Below are 17,998 nucleotides of genomic sequence, written 5' to 3'. Positions count from 1 at the left end.
CAATAATTCCTTAATAACTCGGTGGTCGACGGGCCGAATGGCCTCCTACTGTCCTTTAGGAATTCTATTCTATTCCCAACGGGAGGGTCAAAAGGCCGAACTAACTCTTATGCATGGATGTTTTCTGGTTAAAACTCATTCTTGTTGTCACTTTTTGTTAATATCCGCCCTTTACCAAAAGCCTTAGCAACGGCAAGCATTAGGTTGCTAAGAGAAGCAGAGGAGACCGCGCAGGCGCGGCGATGCGAACGTCAGGTGCGGTGACGTGAATCGGCGTTACCCAGCATGCACCGCACGGGGCAGGAGTCGGCGCAGGCGCGCTGGGCGGGACGGGAATCGGCGCAGGCGCGTTGGGCGGGGCAGGAGTCGGCGCAGGCGCGTTGGGCGAGGCAGAGCGACGTCGCTCAGGTGTCCAGGTGGGGAGGTAGGTCGTCGAGTCCCGGGCTGGGGCACAGTCTCCAAACAGGCAGTGAAGTGAAGCCGCGGTGGAGACAGACAGACAGACAGAGAGAGAGAAAGAAAGAAATATACAACAGACATAATCCGAACAGCGGCAACTTACTCTTAATGGGATTGGAAGAGTAGGATCTCGCTCACTGACCGAGATGAAAAGCTTGGTGAAGCGGTGAGGGCTGTCGGTGCAGTGGCTCAGTAAAGTGAGTGAGGGCCGAGTGGTTGCCCCTGGTTACGGCTGGTACCTGGGGGAGCTGTGCTTCCGCACTGCGTCTCAGCTTGGGGGTCGCCAGGGGAGGGGAGAGGTGGGCAGTTCGCTCCAAACTTTGCAGACACGGGTGTTGTTTTCCTTTTTCAGTCTTCCAGAATTTTGTTTTGGCTGCTGGGTGGGGAACTTCCAAAAAAAATAGTCAATGAAGGGCTTCAGGGGGCTTGCAGCGAGTTTCTGCCAGATTTCGGGTGGGTTTGCTGCAAGTGGGTGAGGCGTACCTGGACCGAGGACATCATTGATGGGAGGCTGCGTGGGGACCCAACGCCGGCAACAGCAGCAACATCATCGCTCAGGGAGACGGGGTGGCAATGGCAGAAAAACAGGTAAGACAGCAGAAGATCGCAAAATGATTATAGTATCCAGTAATCAGGGCTGGCAGACTTACCAGGTTAATGACATCGGATGTTCTTTCTTTTGATCATGTTAGTTCTGGCTATGGACTTTTTTCCCTTGTGCGTGTGTTTTACTGATTATAGTTGTAATTGCAATCGACTGCATCTAAATGATACTTTATTGACTTAATTAAAAGACTATATTTAAAATTGTTATCTAGCTGCTTTTGGAAACTACTTGTTGGTGTTCCTTTCGTTAGTAATTAGATGGGCTTACTATTTATTAAAATAAAAGCAAAATATTGCGGATGCTGGTAATTTAAAATAAAAAAAAGCTGGAAAACTCAGTCAGCCTGGTAGCATCTGGGCGGAACAAAACAGTTAATACTTCAAGGCTGCATGACTCTTCAGAGAATGTTATTTATTAACATTAGATTATGCCTGTGACTGCAATGATCTCCTGACATTCACCATGTGTTGTCATTTCCTTGAGGGTGAGGGGTTGAGGTTTTATTATAGCCATTCAGATTTGGCAGTCAGTTTAAGTGAGATAGATGAGTTAAATTACTTTTCTTGAGGCTTCCCCCCCCCCCCCCCCCACCCCTTCTTCCCCAGACAAGGAGCTTTGTTTATTTGTGTCTCCAAAGGTTTGTTTTGCTTTCTGGAGGTGGAGGTAAGTTATGTTTCCAGGTAGGCAGAGAGACTATAGTACACAGGTTTTGCAATAGCAGTAACTATCGGAAAGTTTTATCTGTTGTGTGCACTCAATCTTTGTTGCACAGCCTGACTAATTTCCCAGAAAATTGTCTCCCTAAAATAGTCACATACAAATAAGAAAAGTCATTGAAATGTTTTTTGGCAAACAAGTGAAGGTTTTTAATGCCCTCACCGATGAGGATTAAAATTTTCAGCTATGAGCTGAAATATGATATTCTGTTTGCATGGAGTTAAATTTAACACCAGTCTTGTTCACTAAAATGTATCGTTTAGCAGCCTTTACTCAAATGAGGAACAAATCTCTTGCTTTATTAACCAAAGTATTTAAATAATTTTGTTTTGGCTAGTTGGGTGGCTGAATTTGTGTGAACCTACTTTTTAGGACAGATTATCGTAGACTGGTATAAGTGAATGGGCTTTCAGTATTAACACTTGAATCTGCTTCTCCTTTCCCAACAGATGAACCTTACCCAGGTTCCCTTGATTTAGAAAATTTTTTCGGGTGTAAATTCTCTTCCTGAGAGAGCAAAGGAGGCTGAGTCATTGAATCTATTTTAGGCAAAGTTAGACAGATTTTTGATAGACAAGCGTTAGGGGCAGACAGATGGGTAAGTGGAATTCTGACCACAGCTGGGTAAGCCCTAAGCTTATTAAATAGTGAAGCAGACTCAAAGGGCCAAATGGCCTACTGCTGTTTGTGTTTATGATTTTAGTCTGGAGTAAGAGTCAGATTTTGCACTGTGAATGTCAGGAATTCAGTATTTTTAGTTTTACATTTTATTAGTCATAAGTGGGCTTACAGAATGGGTACTCTGTGGGAGTACAGAGAAGGTTCACCAGGTTGATACCAGAGATGAGGGGGTTAGCTTATGAGAGATTAAATAGACTGGGCCTGTACTTGGAGTTTAGAAGGCTGAGGGGGGATCTTATAGAGACATATAAAATAACGAAGGAGCTAGATAGGATAGAGGTAGAGAGATTCTTTCCACTGAGAAAGGAAACCAGAACTAGAGGGCACAGCCTCAAAATAAGGAGGGGGGGGGGTCCAGTTTAGAACAGAGTTGAGGAGGATCGTCTTCTGAGGCTGGTGAATCTCTGGAATTCTCGGCCCATTGAAGTGGTGGAGGTTACCTCGTTGAATATGTTTAAGTCACGAGTAGATAGATTTCTGATTGATAAGGGAATTAAGGGTTATGGGGAGCAGTCGGGTGAGTGGAACTGATCCACTTTAGATCAGCCATGATCTTATTGAATGGCGGGGCAGGCTCGAAGGGCTAGATGGCCTACTCCTCCTATTTCTTATGTTCTTATGTTACATTAACACGGCAATGAAGTTACTGTGAAATCTTGCAGTCCCACAATCCGACAACTATTGAGGGAGAATTGAGCATGGCCAATGCACCTAACCAGCATGTCTTTCCTTTTCCTTGCAGTGGAGGACAAACTGTCCCCTTATAGATACAGACCCCACTTATCTGTTGCACCCACAGCTAAATTAATAGTCAACTAAAACGTTCCTCCAAGGCAGTTAATAGGAGCAATAAGATTCAGTTGCCGAAGAAAATTCAGCAAATTTTTCTTGGCTCAGGTTCTTTGCTTTGGCGAAGAAAACAGAGGAGTGGGACTAGATGAATTGCTCTTATAAAGAGCCAGCATAGACAAGGCAAACTGAATGGCCTCCATCTGTGCCATAACTTCTGATTCTATGAATTCCAACTTACATGGTAGAATGCCAGAATCCAACAGCACAAAAAGAGGCTATTCAGCCCACTGAAATAGCCAGCCTTTTGTAAGAACAATTCAGATGGTCCTACCATTTCCTTTGTTTCACCTTGTAAACATTTATCTAATTCCCTTTTGAAGGTTCACATTGAATGAATCTGTATGCAGATTTGTTTTTAACTTAGTGCTGAATCTGGATTTTTTTAGCATATTGCTTATTAAGTCATTGTATAATTGGGTCAGGTACAGCTGTTTATACTTTTTTGATAAATCTTCATTCGTAAGGTTTACCTTTCCCCTTTGCAAAAATACATCCTTCAAGAAATGTCCCTTGCTCCTATTTATCCTGATACATTGGGTAAAATCTCGAGCTTAGCCAATAAATAAAATGATTACAGCAACAAAGAGGAACATGCAGCTTTCTATATTGCATGACCTACAGAAGCAATTGTATTGGGAGCAGGTTTCTTAATCCAGTGATTTAATGTACAAATTTTTTGTGTAATTTCCACCACACAAATAAACCAAGAGCTTTCCTGTGGTCTAACGGATCAACCCTGGTTTAGCAATCAACTCAAAACCTTGGTGTATTGGGACACTACTGTAGTGAATACCGCGTTCATGACAAATGGTGTACAACTTAATTTCTGTGTGATTCTTCTCAGGATTATTGCAAAATGCTGCAGTTACAGCTGTGTGCGGTTTGAGACCGACAGGATATATCTCTTCTATTTGAAACAATAGCATATTTACAAACATGTCAGAGTGTTCCAAACTTGTGTACAAGCTGGAGGCACTCAACAGGATTTGTCCAGATGATAGTCATGCAAGGTATTTTATTGATGCGCTGCATTAATTATAGCTGAAATATTATAATTGTACAGTTTAGCCTTGAGATAAATGCAAGACTTTGTTTTGCAGGAAAATTAGACCAAAGGGCACAACCTCAGGCTAAAGGGATCATCCTTTAAAACAGAGATGAGGAGGAACTTCTTCAGCTAGAGAGTGGTGAATCTGTGGAACTCTTTGCCACAGATGGAAGGTCATTGAGTGTCTTAAAGACAGATTCTTGATTAATAAGAAGATCAGGAGAATGGGGATAAGAAAAACATCAGCCTTGATTGAATGGCAGAGCAGATTCGATGGGCTGAGTGGTCTAATTCTGTTCCTACGTCTTATGGTCTAAGTCAGGGTATACATGTGCAAAAATGGTCTTCAACCTTTGGTAGTAAACCATTTTGATCAGGTTCTTATTAAAGTGCCATATAATGAATTAATCTGTGTATTGTTTTTGTACATTTTGAAAGATCATCAGTTTGCCAAATGCCATTATACCTGCAAATCCAAATTCATTTACACAAAAGTCTTTCACTCTTGAGTTGCTTGATGGTCTGAAGTGCTGACCCAGATGCGATAGACTGATTACAGCCTTCTGTGCTGTAAATGTCTATGGATCTGTGATCCAGTTGTCTGAAATTTTCTTCCTTCAGTTCTCTGCGTTGCTACTTTTCTTGCTTTTAAGCATTTTAAAGCTGTATTAAAAACTATTTTTGTCAGTGATGATCCATTCTTGTCGCTCATATTTTTCTCAGGTATGGTGCTTTGAAATACTTCCTGATTAATGTAAGTTGTTGATTTCCTGTCCATTTCTTGAAAGCTAAATCAATGATCATTCTGACTTTTGAACAGTTAGGTAAGAGTATCCATTCAGAATTAACTTGAACCATGTTTCAAAAGCTGCACCAACATGTCATGTCATTTGTTTTTGAATACTTTTGGTATTACACCAGCAGGGGAAGAGTAAATAATGATAGTTTGGTCACTCATCCTTATGATTAATATATGAGAAAGAGAAATTAGAGGAAGGAAGGTGGAGGAAATTGAGAAAGCTCTATTTTGTTTAAATGGAACACACAGAACTTCTCTGTACCTAAAATCAATACATATGTCTAAGTATTGGAAATTCAATTTAATCCCATAACTGTTAACCCAAATACTTTGAAGCAATTGTGCACAGGGCGGCAAGGTGGCATAGTGTTTAGCACTGTTGCCTCTCAATGTCAGGAACCCAGGTTCAGTTCCTGGCCTGGGTGACCGTGTGGAGTTTGTATGTTCTCCCTGTGTCTGTGTGGGTTTCCTTGGGGTGCTCCAGTTTCCCCCCTCAGTCCAAAAGACATGCTGATAGGAACATTGGTCATGCTAAATTCTCCCTCAGTGTACCTGAACAGGTGCTGCAATGTGGCAACTAGGGGATTTTCACAGTAACTTCATTGCAGTGTTAATGTAAATTTACTTGTGACAATAAATGAACAAAATGTTGCAACCAAGTACAGGAGCTCAGTCTTGTGCTAGGATCACAAGGAACACAGGAAGGAGAATATGTAAAGTTTTCAATATTTTCCTGATCTATAGAAATAACAAAGTTATTTTATCTGAAGTTTTTGGTGGAAGAGCTTTCGTCCATATAATGTGTTTGGGATGATCCAAAGCACTTAAGGTGATCTAAACGTATCTGCCTTCCAGTTAACTTGGGATCTCTGATCAATATTATTATGTGAAATTATGCAATAGATGTTGTGCTTTTGACGAATATTTGCCCAGTTTGTAAATGGCAGAGAGTGGCTTTTATATTATCCTCAGAACAGATCTTTGAAACTATCTTGATTCCTTCTGGCATTTAGATGCACTCAAAAAGTAGAACTGTTTTACAATAACACTTGCACCTGACATAAGCTGTTCCTAACACTTGCTGAAGTACATAATAACTTGCCATTCCTTAGTATATTGTCCAAGCAGCCTTCCTCAATTTGCGAGTCTTGACAGGTGTATCAGTGGTGGTTATTATTGAACTATTAAATGCAAGAGTCCAAATATCTGCCTTAATAGTGTTCTACCAATGCATAAAATCTTCTGGTACTTTACCCCATCAGCTCCTAATGTGCAGTTGGACCTGGTGACTCTACTGCATTATCAGAGCTGCAAATTTAGTAATGTGAATCCACTGGTGTCACACGTTTTCAACATTGATGTATTTAGTATATTGTAGATTCTGACCATATTTTTAAAGAATTAAAATTTTGAAATGGCAGTTATAGTGACCAAGGGCACCATTCTCTAAGCTCCATTGGTAACCATTAATTATAGGTTTGTAACCTAAAATATTAACTCTTGACTTGTGGAATTCTGTGTCTTTTTCTGGCTGTCTATTGATGTAAAAGTCTAGTTAGTGGTTGCTGACTGAGAATTGTTCTGAAGATGTTGGCTGTTATTAATTTCATCACTAAGAAACATTGGAGCAGGAGTAGGCCATTCAGCCCTTCAAACCTGCATCACAATTCAATAAAATCATGGCTGATCTGGTTGTGATCTCAGCTTCACTTTCCTGACTGCCCCATAACCCCATTATCAATCAAAAATCTATCTGACACTGTCTTGAATAAATTCAGTGACCCAAGGCACAAGTCAAGAGTGTGACGAAATACTCTCCAGTTGCCTGGGTGACTGCAGCTGCACCAACACTCAAGAAATTCAACACTATCCAGGACAAGCATTCTGTTTGATTGAGACCTCCCCAGCACCTCAAACATTCACACTGTTCATCACTGACACACATTGGCAGCAGTAGGTACCATTTATAAGATGCACTGCAGGAATTCATCAAGGTTTCTTCAACAGCATCTTCTAAACATGTGACCTCTACCACCTAGAAGGGCAAGGGCAGTAGATGCATAGAAACACCATCAGCTGGCGGTTCCCCTTCAGGTCACTTGCCATCCTGACTGGGCAATATATCGCCATTCTTTCACTGTCAAAATACTGGAGCTCACTTCCTAATGTGCAGCGGGTGTATCTCCAGCACTTGGTGGTTCAAGAAGGCAGTTTACCAACACTATCTCAAAGGCAATTAGGGATGGACAATAAATGCTGGCCTAGCCAGTTACGCCCATGTCCTGAGAGAGAATGTGGGAAAAAAATTGAAACAAGGTTTCCATTACTAATCACTGTCAACAAAACCTACAGGACTCAGTCAAGGGGGAGCATAATATTGGAAAAGAAACAGAAAATATTTTTCTCAAGCCCTTTGATATTAACTATCTATTGCGATTCCAGATACATTATTTCTATTAAGAAATAATATAATGTATGGAATTTACCATTCATCTTTGCTGAGCAGCATTGGAGAGTCTGATTGTACGGGGAGTAGTAGCACTTCAGCTGTGCTGATGGGCCATTTTGTATCTGGATGGTACTGATTAAGGTTCTCTGCTAGGAAGTTGTGCACTGTGTACGTGCGCACTTGCTCAGAATGGAGTGCTTATGACACATATGGGACTCTGATCAATTGAGTTACCATTGACAAGAAACTGAACTGGAACAGCCACACATAGTGTGGCTACAAGCAGCTCAGAGACTGAGAATTCTGCAACAAGTAACTCACCTGCTGGCTTCCCAAAGCCTGTGTCTACCATCCACAAGACACAAGTATGGAGAGTGATGGAATACTGTCTGCTTGCCTGCATGAATGTAGCTCTAACAACATTCAAGAAGCTCAGCACCATCCAGGACAAAGCAATATGCCTCAATGAAAGCCCATTCAACATTTATTAAACATTCATTCTATCCACCACTGACATACAGTACAACAGTGTGTACCATCTGGAAGCTTATATTTCCATAGAATCTTTTACATTCCTTTGAAAAGCAGATTTAATGTCTCAGCCAAAGCATTGAAATTATTTTTTTCAAGAGCAGCTGTGCTAAAACTTTGTCCGTTCGTTTCTTGGAATTTTAACTAAATTTATTCTAAAACCGATTTAGATACTTCTCGGTAACCAGTCATTTGTCTCTCCTTTGGTGAAAGATTTGTCTCTAAATATATCTTTAGACTTGCAATTTAGGAATTCTAAGATGAGGCACGATGGTTAACGCTGCAGTCCCACAGCTCCAGTGATCTGGGTTAAATTCCAGCCTTGGGTGACTGTGTGGAGTTTGCACGTTCTCTCCATGTATGCATGAATTTCCTCTGGATTCTCTGGTTTTCTCCCACAGTCCAAAGATGTGCAGGTCAGATGGATTTGCCATGCAAAATTGCCCCTTAGTGTTCCAGGATGTATAGATTAGATGAATGTTAAGTGTGTGGGAGGACTGGGATAGGGCAAGGGAGACGGCCTTGGTAAGATACTCTGACAGAGTCGTTGCAGTCTCAGTAGGCCAAATTGCCTCTTTTGCACTGTAGGGATTCTGTGATATTTCTGATTCTCACTGAATCTATTCTGTGCAACATGTCTTTATTGCTGCCTCTTTCTCTGATAAGAGATGTATTGAAGAGGGAAATCTCCAGATTATTATTGTCACCAGGGTACAATCGGTGAAACTGCTCTTCAGCCAATGTATTTTTTTTGTGATTATGTTCTTTGTCCCATTTCTATTACTGTCTTTGACAGATCTGTAATCTTGGTATTATGCAGTCTGGATGATCAGAACCCTTTATTGTACTTGCAGAATATTTTTCAAACCATTTAATAGAGAAACTGCACGTGCACAACTCTAACAGATGAACTGGCAATGCTAATAACTATGTAAATGATATATGGTTAGGAGTGCCATAATTTCTGCTCCACAAATAGGCTAACCTGACAACTTGTGAGTTATGGTCTCAGGTTTCTGCAGCTCCTTGTTCTTTCCTTTTACTACAGGTTATGTGGGCTGTTGGTGCAAACTCTGTTAAATCACAGCTGCTTCGTATATTGAGACAGAGGAATTGTTCTCTGATATTGCTTCTCTTGTTCCACCAACATAGTAGCTTTTCACATCTGGCACTTGGTTTCATATCATCCCAGGCCATCGGATTGTAACACTCCCCTCTCTGCTGTATAAGTCGTCTACAGTGAATTTGGCTGGTCTCAATTCAGTCAGTAGATCTCAGGGGCCTTGGACTGCGAATTGCACAAAAATTGGCATTGGTGTGGAAAAATATTTCAGAACAATTTTTTCAAGGATTTAGGCCCTAAACTGGTTGCAGAATGAAGGACATGTTGAGCACTTGCTTTGTATTTTATTGCTGCAGATTCAATGCTGACATGAGCTGTAGAGGATCAAGAGTAGATCAGTCAGCCATTCAAGGCTTGTTGTTCTATTTTAGATGCTGGCTGATCAGCGACTGATTCTCTTTGTTCCATGTCCCGTGAAACATCCCAACACAGTTTAATTGGTCACCTGCGCAAAGATATTTTGGCCTTGGAGGGAGTGCAGAGGAGGTTTACTAGGCTGATACCGGAGTTGAGGGGGTTGAGCTATGAGGAGTGGCTGAATAAACTAGGCTTGTACTCGTTAGAGTTTAGAAGAATGAGGGGAGATCTCATTGAGACGTATAAGATGATGAATGGGATGGATAGGATAGAGGTGGAGAGACTCTTCCCACTCAAAGACAGTAGGACTAGGGGGCGCACAGCCTCAAGATAAAGGGGGGGGGGTGCGGTTTAGAACGGAGTTGAGGAGGAACTTCTTCACTCAAAGGGTGGTGAATCTCTGGAATTCTCTGCCCGTTGAAGTGGTGGAGGCTGCCTCGCTAAATATTTTTAAGACGCGGGTTGATGGGTTTTTGATAAGTGAGGGGATTAAGGGTTATGGGGAGAGGGCGGGAAAGTGGAACTGAGCCACGACAGATCAGCCATGATCTTATTGAATGGCGGGGTAGGCTCGAAGGGCTAGATGGCCTACTCCTGCTCCTATTTCTTATGTTCTTATGTCTTGAAATTTTCAATTGATCCAGCATCCGTAGCTTTTAAGGTGACTGTTGGTACTCTGAGTAATTAGTACTCCAGATGTGGTCTTGCTAGTGCTCTGTATAACTGCAGCATGAGCTCCTGACTTTTGCATTCTGTTCTCCTCAGAATAAATTATGATGTTTTATCAGCTTTCCTAATTATTTGCGGGATCTTTATACTAGCCTTATATGATTTATACACAAAGACATCAGAGATTTCTCTGTAAATCAGAGCTCTGCAATCTCTCACCATTTAGATAATATACTTTTTTATTCTCTCTGCCAGCGAACTGCAGCAATTAAGGACAGCAATTAATGCTGGCCTGGCCAGTGGCACCCACATCCCATGAATGAATGAAAAAAATACATTGGATGTCCCCTCAGCTTTCTAAACTGAAGGAAATACAACCCAAGTTTATGTAATCTGTCCCACAATTTGCCCATTTAGCATTGATATTCTGTTGAATCTGTGCTGTTTTGTAAGAACATAAGAACTAGGAGCAGGAGTAGGCCATCTGGCCCCTCGAGCCTAGCTGCCGTTCAATAAGTTCATGGCTGATGTATTAGTGGAGTCAGCTCCACTTAACTGCCCGTTCACCATAACCCTTAATTCCTTTCTTGTTCAAAAATTTACCTATCCTTGCCTTAAAAACATTGAATGAGATAGCCTTAACTACTTCACTGAACAGAGAATTCCACAGATTCTCAACCCTTTGGGTGAAGAAGTTCCTCTTCAACTCAGTCCTAAATCTGCTCTCCCTTATCTTGAGGCCATGTCCCTTAGTTCTAGTTTCACCTGCTGTGGAAACAACCTCCCTGTTTCTATCTTATCTATTCCCTTTGTAATCTTTTATGTTTCTATAAGAACTCTCCTCATTCTTCTGAATTCCAATGAGTATAGTCTGTCTACTCAGTCTCTCCTCATAAGCCAACCCTCTCAACTCCGTAATCAACCTAGTGAATCTCCGCTGCAACCCCTCCAGTGCCTGTATATCCTTTCTCAAGTAAGAAAACCAAAACTGTACACAGTACTCCAGGTGTGGCCAAACCAGTACATTATACAGCTGCAACATAACCTCCCTGTTTTTAAACTCCAATCCCTCTAGCAATGAAGGATGAAATGCCTTCTTAATGACCTGCACCTACAAACCAACCTTTTTGAGATTCATGCACCAGGACACCTCTGCACAGCAGCGTAACATTTAATAATCCATTTTGCTGTTATTCCTACCAGAATGGATGACCTCGCATTTACCGACATTGTAGTCCATCTGCCAGACCCTTGCATGTTCACTTAGATTATATCCCTTTGTAGACATTGTGATCTGCACACTTTTTCTACCACTCATTTTCCCTGCTAGGCCAGTATCTTTCCTGAGGTAAAGTGCCAAAAATTAGCCATGAGAGTACAGTACTCCTGATAACAAGAAGTTATCTAGCTTCCCACATGGTACCATGCACTACCTTGTCTTAGAATCAGAATTGATGGATGACCTCCTACTAGTCCACATTGAACTCCATTATTTAATCTGTCTTTGCCCCATTCCTGTTGTTCGGAATCACTTACTGTGCCCTCTAAGGTGGTGGTATCTGCATAACAGGATGTGCAACTCCATCCAATGTATTGCTACATATGGCAAAAACTGAGCTCCCTAAGGAATGCCACAATGTCACAAGTCTTCTTCCAAGATTGTTTTTGCCAGTAATTGTAACATGACAGCAGTGACAACATTTCTGAAGTGTTTAGTTGGCTGTGAAGAACTTTGGGACATCCTGAAGTTATGAAAAGCTCTCTAAAAATGCAGGTCTTCCTTTCCTTGCCTTATTTTTCTCCTTTCTTTACAATTTGCAAATGTTTTGAGGGAATTCATATAGATAGTGTCTGTAGACACTCCCTTATACATCATGTTAGTCACCTTTTGAAAATATCCATCCAGACATAACATCTTCATTAAACCATGCTGACTGTCTGATCAGCTCATACTTGTCCAAGTGCTTAGTCACTTTGTTTCTGATAGTTTCCAGTAACCTCCTCAGCACCACCACAATTGATGTTAGATTGATGGATCTGTAGCTTCTTGGTTTATTACTCCCTCCTTACGTGTCAGAGTGACACAATTTTTTAATCAGGTGGGACAATTTCCAAAACTAGAGAGCTGTGAAATTCTGCTTAATTTCTCCACCATTTTCTTTCAGCCTCTTCTGCACATTTAGGTACTCTATGAAACTGTCATGTCCTCCTTTTAGATTATCTTATACCAGTTAAGTTTTCATCCCCATTCTCGACAGTGAAAACGGATATAAAATATTCATTTAACAAGAGTATTTCCATTTGCTATTTCCTTATGATCAATTACAGTCTCACTTGGATCAGTTTATAATGGGCTTGAGAATTGCCCTTTACAATTTTCATTGGCAGCTTTGTTTTCCAGCAAATTAGTCCCAAAAATGTGAGTAATCAGGTTTGACTTGCCTTTTTCTCCACCCACCCACTTCCCCAATTAATTTGCCATACAACTATCTGGTGACTTTAATGTTTGGAGCTGGCACTCTGATATATTATACAAGCCCTTGCATGTTAAGAGTTATATTCTTGGTTTGAGGATATCGCTTTAATACTAATTGACGCAGCTTACCCACACTGCTCAGCATGAATGAGTTCAATGTCAGTTTGACTCAATTGGTAGCACTTAATCTAAGATGACACCTGTACAGTCAGAACTGGAGACTGCTCTTATGTTGGTGGTGCTGCCCTTCTGTTGCAGTGTTAAACTTAGGCTCTGACTGATCCTAACTGCTTGTTATCATGGATAGAACATTGTTCTTGGGGCAGAAATTGTCCCTGTATTCTCACTAGCATTCTTTCCTCAACTAATGTCACTTAAAACCAGTGAACTTAAGTCATCTCATTGTGGAATTTTGCTTTGAATGGAACGTCTACTGCATATTTCACTTGACTCACAAAATAATTCAGGGCATTTGAGAGATGTAATGTGGAATAAGATTATCAAAAGTTGTGGCTTGAAAATGGCTAAGTGGACTTGAAATAGAAATTAACTCTTATTTCATGCATCCTTTCAGTGGGTGTGGGCATCACAGGGTGGCCAGTATTTGTTGCGCATCCCTAATTGCTCTGAAGGCAGTAGTGAGCCACTTAGCCCATGTAATGTGGGTGCACCCACAGTGCTTTTGAGAGGAGAGTTACAGGAGCTTGGCCCAGCAACAATGAAGGAACAGAGATATTGTTCCAAGTCAGGATGGTGTGTGGCTTGGACAGGAACTTAAATGGTAGTGTTCTCATGCATCTGCATTAGAGGTTATGGGTTTGGAAGGTGGTATAAAAGAAGTTAATTTGCGACAGTGCATCTTGTAGGTGGTTGAGAATGTTGCGAGTATGTCAGTGATGGAGGAGGTGAATGTTTAACATGTTGGATGGTGTGCTGATCAAGTGGGCTGCTTTGTTCTAGATGTTGTGAGCTTCAATATCATGCAAGTATTCCATTGCACTGACTTACTCTGCACCCTTGCCTTTCCTTCTCTATGTACTTTATGAATGGTATATTTTGTCTCGCGAGCACACAAGAAGTAATGCTTTTCACTGTATAGAAAGACATGACAATAATAAATAAAACCTATGCCTTTCAGATGATGGGTAAGCTTTGGGGAGTCAGGAGGTGAATTACTCACTGCAGAATTCTCAGCCTCTGACATGCTATTGTAACCACCATGTTTTTATGGCTGGTTTGGCTCAATCTCTGGCAATCAACAGGTTAAATTGAAACAGAGCTTCCAGGTAATGGTGGTGTTGTGAAATTGCTGCTCTTGTCCTTGGTGATAAGAGGTTGTGGGGCTTGAAGCAAGATTGCTGAATTGCTGCAGTATAGATAGCCCATACTGCAAACAGTGTGTTAGTGGTGGAGTTTGATATTGAATCAGTTGTGCTGATTACAGCTCTGATTGTTTCTGAGCTTGCCACTTTGACGAGACAGTGGTGCATGATATAGGTGCAGAGAAGTACCTTCTCTCCCGCACGACTAGTGAGTCGATCAGCAGCAAATGAGGGAGAGAATCATAGAATCCTGACAATGCAGAAGGAGGCCATTCAGCCCATCAACTCCATCCCACCCATCTATCCTCATAACCCAATGCGTTTACTCTGCTAATCTCCTGATGCTAACGGTCAATTTAGCGCAGCCAATCAACCTAACCCGTACATCTTTGGACTGTGGGACGAAACCATGCCATGGTCTCTTAATGCTGGAGCTGCGAATAGCTTGCTGAAGACTGATGGGCCATTCACGTTGTACCTTTGGGACATGATTAGCTGTAAAGACTCACATTCGAATCAGTATTCTGTAAACTGAATGTGTGTCTTTATATGCCCTGTTTGTGATCAGAGCTCCCCACTCACCTGCTGAAGGGGCAGAGCTCCGAAAGTTAGTGGCATTTGCTACCAAATAAACCTGTTGGACTTTAACCTGGTGTTGTGAGACTTCTTACAAAGTTTTAGTGGGCCAAGGAGGGTTGGGCCTGAGGAGATTTTGGCAGGACTGGAGAGGAGAAAGTGACCTAGCTGGTGTGATTTGCGAGTGGGTGTGAGTCTGCCTTACACCCAGTCTCAGTTTTCTCTCTCTCTCTTACTGTCACACGCCCACTCATACACTATTCCATATGCACTGACCTTCCAACATTCTGGTCATTTTTATTGCTTATTCTTTTTAAGTCAAAAGGAGCATTTGCTCCTGATGGCCTCCAGTGGGATAGAGGTGTTCTTGGGCTAAATTGTAGTCAGTCCTGATGTGTCAAGTATTTTCTTGTCAACCTGCTAGAGAGGTTGCAGTATTCCTATTGGATGATGTGAGATTTGTTGAAAATTGAAACTGGTGATAATGTAATGATCAGTGGGGCTGGGCTGAGTTTGAATTTCCCCCTTCTCCATCAATTTCCTTCTCCTCAATGTTCTTGGAATCCAACAGTGCAGAAGATAGCAATTCCATTGAGTCCTTCCTGACCCCTAACCTACCCAGGTCCTATCCCCATAACGCAATGTATTTACCCTGCTAATCCCCCTGATGCTAAGCGTCAATTTCGTGTGGCCAGTCAACCTAACCTGTACATCTTTGGAGGAAACCCACGTGGATATGAGGAGAACGTGCAAACTCCACACGGTCACTTGAGGCTGGAATTGAACGTCGGTCCCTGGTGCTGTGAGGCAGCAGTGCCAACCACTGTGCCACCATGTCTCCTTCTCCTCCACCAATTTCCCTCACCTATTCATGTGCTTATATTAGCGTTTATCACACATAACCAAATCAGCTAAATAGTGCAACCCTTGTAGACTAAATAACACAGGCTCTTATTGACTTAGCTCGCTCAGTCTTTTAACTTGAACCCATTATTTGTCTATCATTCAACTGACTTAATCACCACTTGTGCTCAAATAGGAAGTCTTGTAGTCAGCACAGATTATCGTGGACACTTGCATTGAAAATGAGGACCAGGGTTGCAGGTTACTTCTTTGCAGAATCCTTGCATAGATCCTGGGAATGGATGCAACCACTTACTTTGACCCAATACATGTATCCTAAATAAAATTAGCAATCTTGTCTGGCTCATGATGTAGCCAGTGGTCACCTTGCAACATAACTTACCATATCCCTTTCTAGAAATAGTATCACTGTTTCCTTGACTGTGCAAGTACATTGAGGAGAGTTGTTCCACTTTAGATTGTAAGATTGAGTTTGTGAAAGTTATCTTGATTTGCTTAGAGGTCAAACTAACATTGAATGGTGTGTTCCATTGAAGTTTCGGCAGCTCTTTGTTCCTAAGTTTGGGCACAATTTTTAAATGTGTAGTTGCCTGATTTAATTGATAGTTGTTATAAATTCTCTTAGGATTCTGTATTTGCCATGTAGACCAAGTCCCTATAGAGTGTCACGACATGGTCCCCCAGATTTGTTCTTAGTGTTTTTTTTTGAAGATCATGCTTATTTTTTCATTTTAGAAAATTGTTTTTTTTAATTGAGATCTGAGGTTTTGTGCTTTTGTGAGGAGCGTCTGGCTTCAGTGCAAATTTTTCTCATTTAGAATCTGAGCAGAACATGAATGTGTAAACATTCATCAAAGTAATCGATGAAGTAAAAATGATGCCTTGATTCCTGTGCTTGAAGCACTGTTGGGTCAAAGACAGTAAATATCTTCAAACATTAAAGCTCAACTGAGCTCTCTGAATTTTTTTTAAGCAGAGGTGATAATTTGGTATTGCAGGGTGACTTTGTTTTAAAGCTTATCTGTTTTGTAGTTTAAATCTTTATTGACGGGCATGGTGCTCAAAAGTGTAGACAATGAGAGAGATTTAACCATTTCCACTTTCTATGCTGGGAGCCAACATCTAAGCTTCCTCGATGTCAGCTATAACTGAACCAGCGAGTTACGTTTATATAGCACCTTCTAACAAAAATCTGAATACTCACCACAAATAGAGATAAGTATGAGAAGTGAATGTCAAATCACAGAGATTAAGAGGAATAGTAGAAAGCTTGTTTGATAAGTTTGGTGAGAGTGCCAGAGAAAATGCGGAAACAGCTCAGGCTTGTGGAATTGCAAGGAAAATGCTGGAGTAATTGAATCTTTGATTTTGATTTGATTTATTGTCACATGTATTAACATACAGTGAAAAGTATTGTTTCTTGCGCACTATACGAACAAAACGTAGCATTCATAGAGAAGGAAAGGAGAGAGTGCAGAATGTAGTGTTACAGTCATAGTTCGGGTGCAAAGAAAGATCAACTTAATGCGAGGTAGGTCCATTCAAAAGTGTGACAGCAGCAGGGAAGAAGCTGTTGTTGAGTTGGTTGGTATGTGACCTCAGACGTGTATCTTTTTCCCAATGGAAGAAGGTGGAAGAGAGAATGTCGGGGGTGCATGGGGTCCTTAATTGTGCTGTCTGCTTTGCCGAGGCAGCAGGAAGTGTAGACAGAGTCAATGGATGGGAGGCTGGTTTATGTGATGGAATGGAGTGCGTTCATCACCTTTTGTAGTTCGTTGTAGTCTTGGGCAGAGCAGGAGCCATACCTCTGCTTGGGTGAACAGAATACCAAGGTTGCGTACTGTCCAATTTGGCCTAAAGTGAGTTTTTTAGTTGGAGTGATCATCCATTGTACGTCAACATCATGGTAAGTTCAGTGGAATCTTCTGTTTGAAAGGTAAATGCTTCTTCGCTACTACAGTTTTTAAATTCATCTGACAAGCACATGAATGCCATTTAATTTTTAATTCGTTTTTATAACACTTAATACAAGGACCTTTGTTTTGCCAACTAAAATGTGGTGGTGGGGGGGGGGGGGGGGCTAAAATTATTTGCTCCTTTAATTTTTAACCTTCCCACTTCACTTACTCTGCTGAAGCAGTGATGTGGGTGCCTTTTAATGCTGTACTTCAGTCATTATTCCTGAGATGCAACAGTAACACTTAGCAAGCTGTTCAAAACCAGGGGCATCAATGCAGTGCCAGCACATGTCCTTACCTGGCTGCATGCATATGTGCATGCCACATCAGGATGATCAAATTTAAAGTATAAATTCTAAACTTTTGCATTTGTGTTTCCTAAACTCGGCTCTCTTAGCCAACTGTACCCCTCATTAATGCCTTAAATGACATTATTTAGCCCAACATAGGCAGGACTGGGCCTTGAACCTTCCTGTTGGGTATTGTGAGCTTTACTCATCAGCTTAACTA

The 17,998-nt window shown here is 41.4% G+C and overlaps 1 protein-coding gene across 1 annotated transcript in view; it reads left to right on the top strand.

Annotated features, from left to right (window-relative positions):
- Positions 1 to 389: 389 nt before the first annotated feature.
- Positions 390 to 17,998, top strand: part of ubtd1b (ubiquitin domain containing 1b) — a 93,662-nt gene continuing 76,053 nt past the window's right edge. Inside the window, exon 1 of the mRNA XM_080205942.1 lies at positions 390 to 1,047. Coding sequence (XP_080062068.1) covers positions 963 to 1,047 — 85 coding nt within the window. The 5' untranslated portion in view covers positions 390 to 962. The remainder of the gene's footprint in view (positions 1,048 to 17,998) is intronic.

The sequence above is a fragment of the Carcharhinus amblyrhynchos genome, chromosome 17 (assembly GCF_965287045.1).
Source record: "Carcharhinus amblyrhynchos chromosome 17, sCarAmb.v2.hapA, whole genome shotgun sequence".
NCBI classification, from domain to species: domain Eukaryota; kingdom Metazoa; phylum Chordata; class Chondrichthyes; order Carcharhiniformes; family Carcharhinidae; genus Carcharhinus; species Carcharhinus amblyrhynchos.
This window is presented reverse-complemented; position numbering and strand designations above follow the sequence as displayed.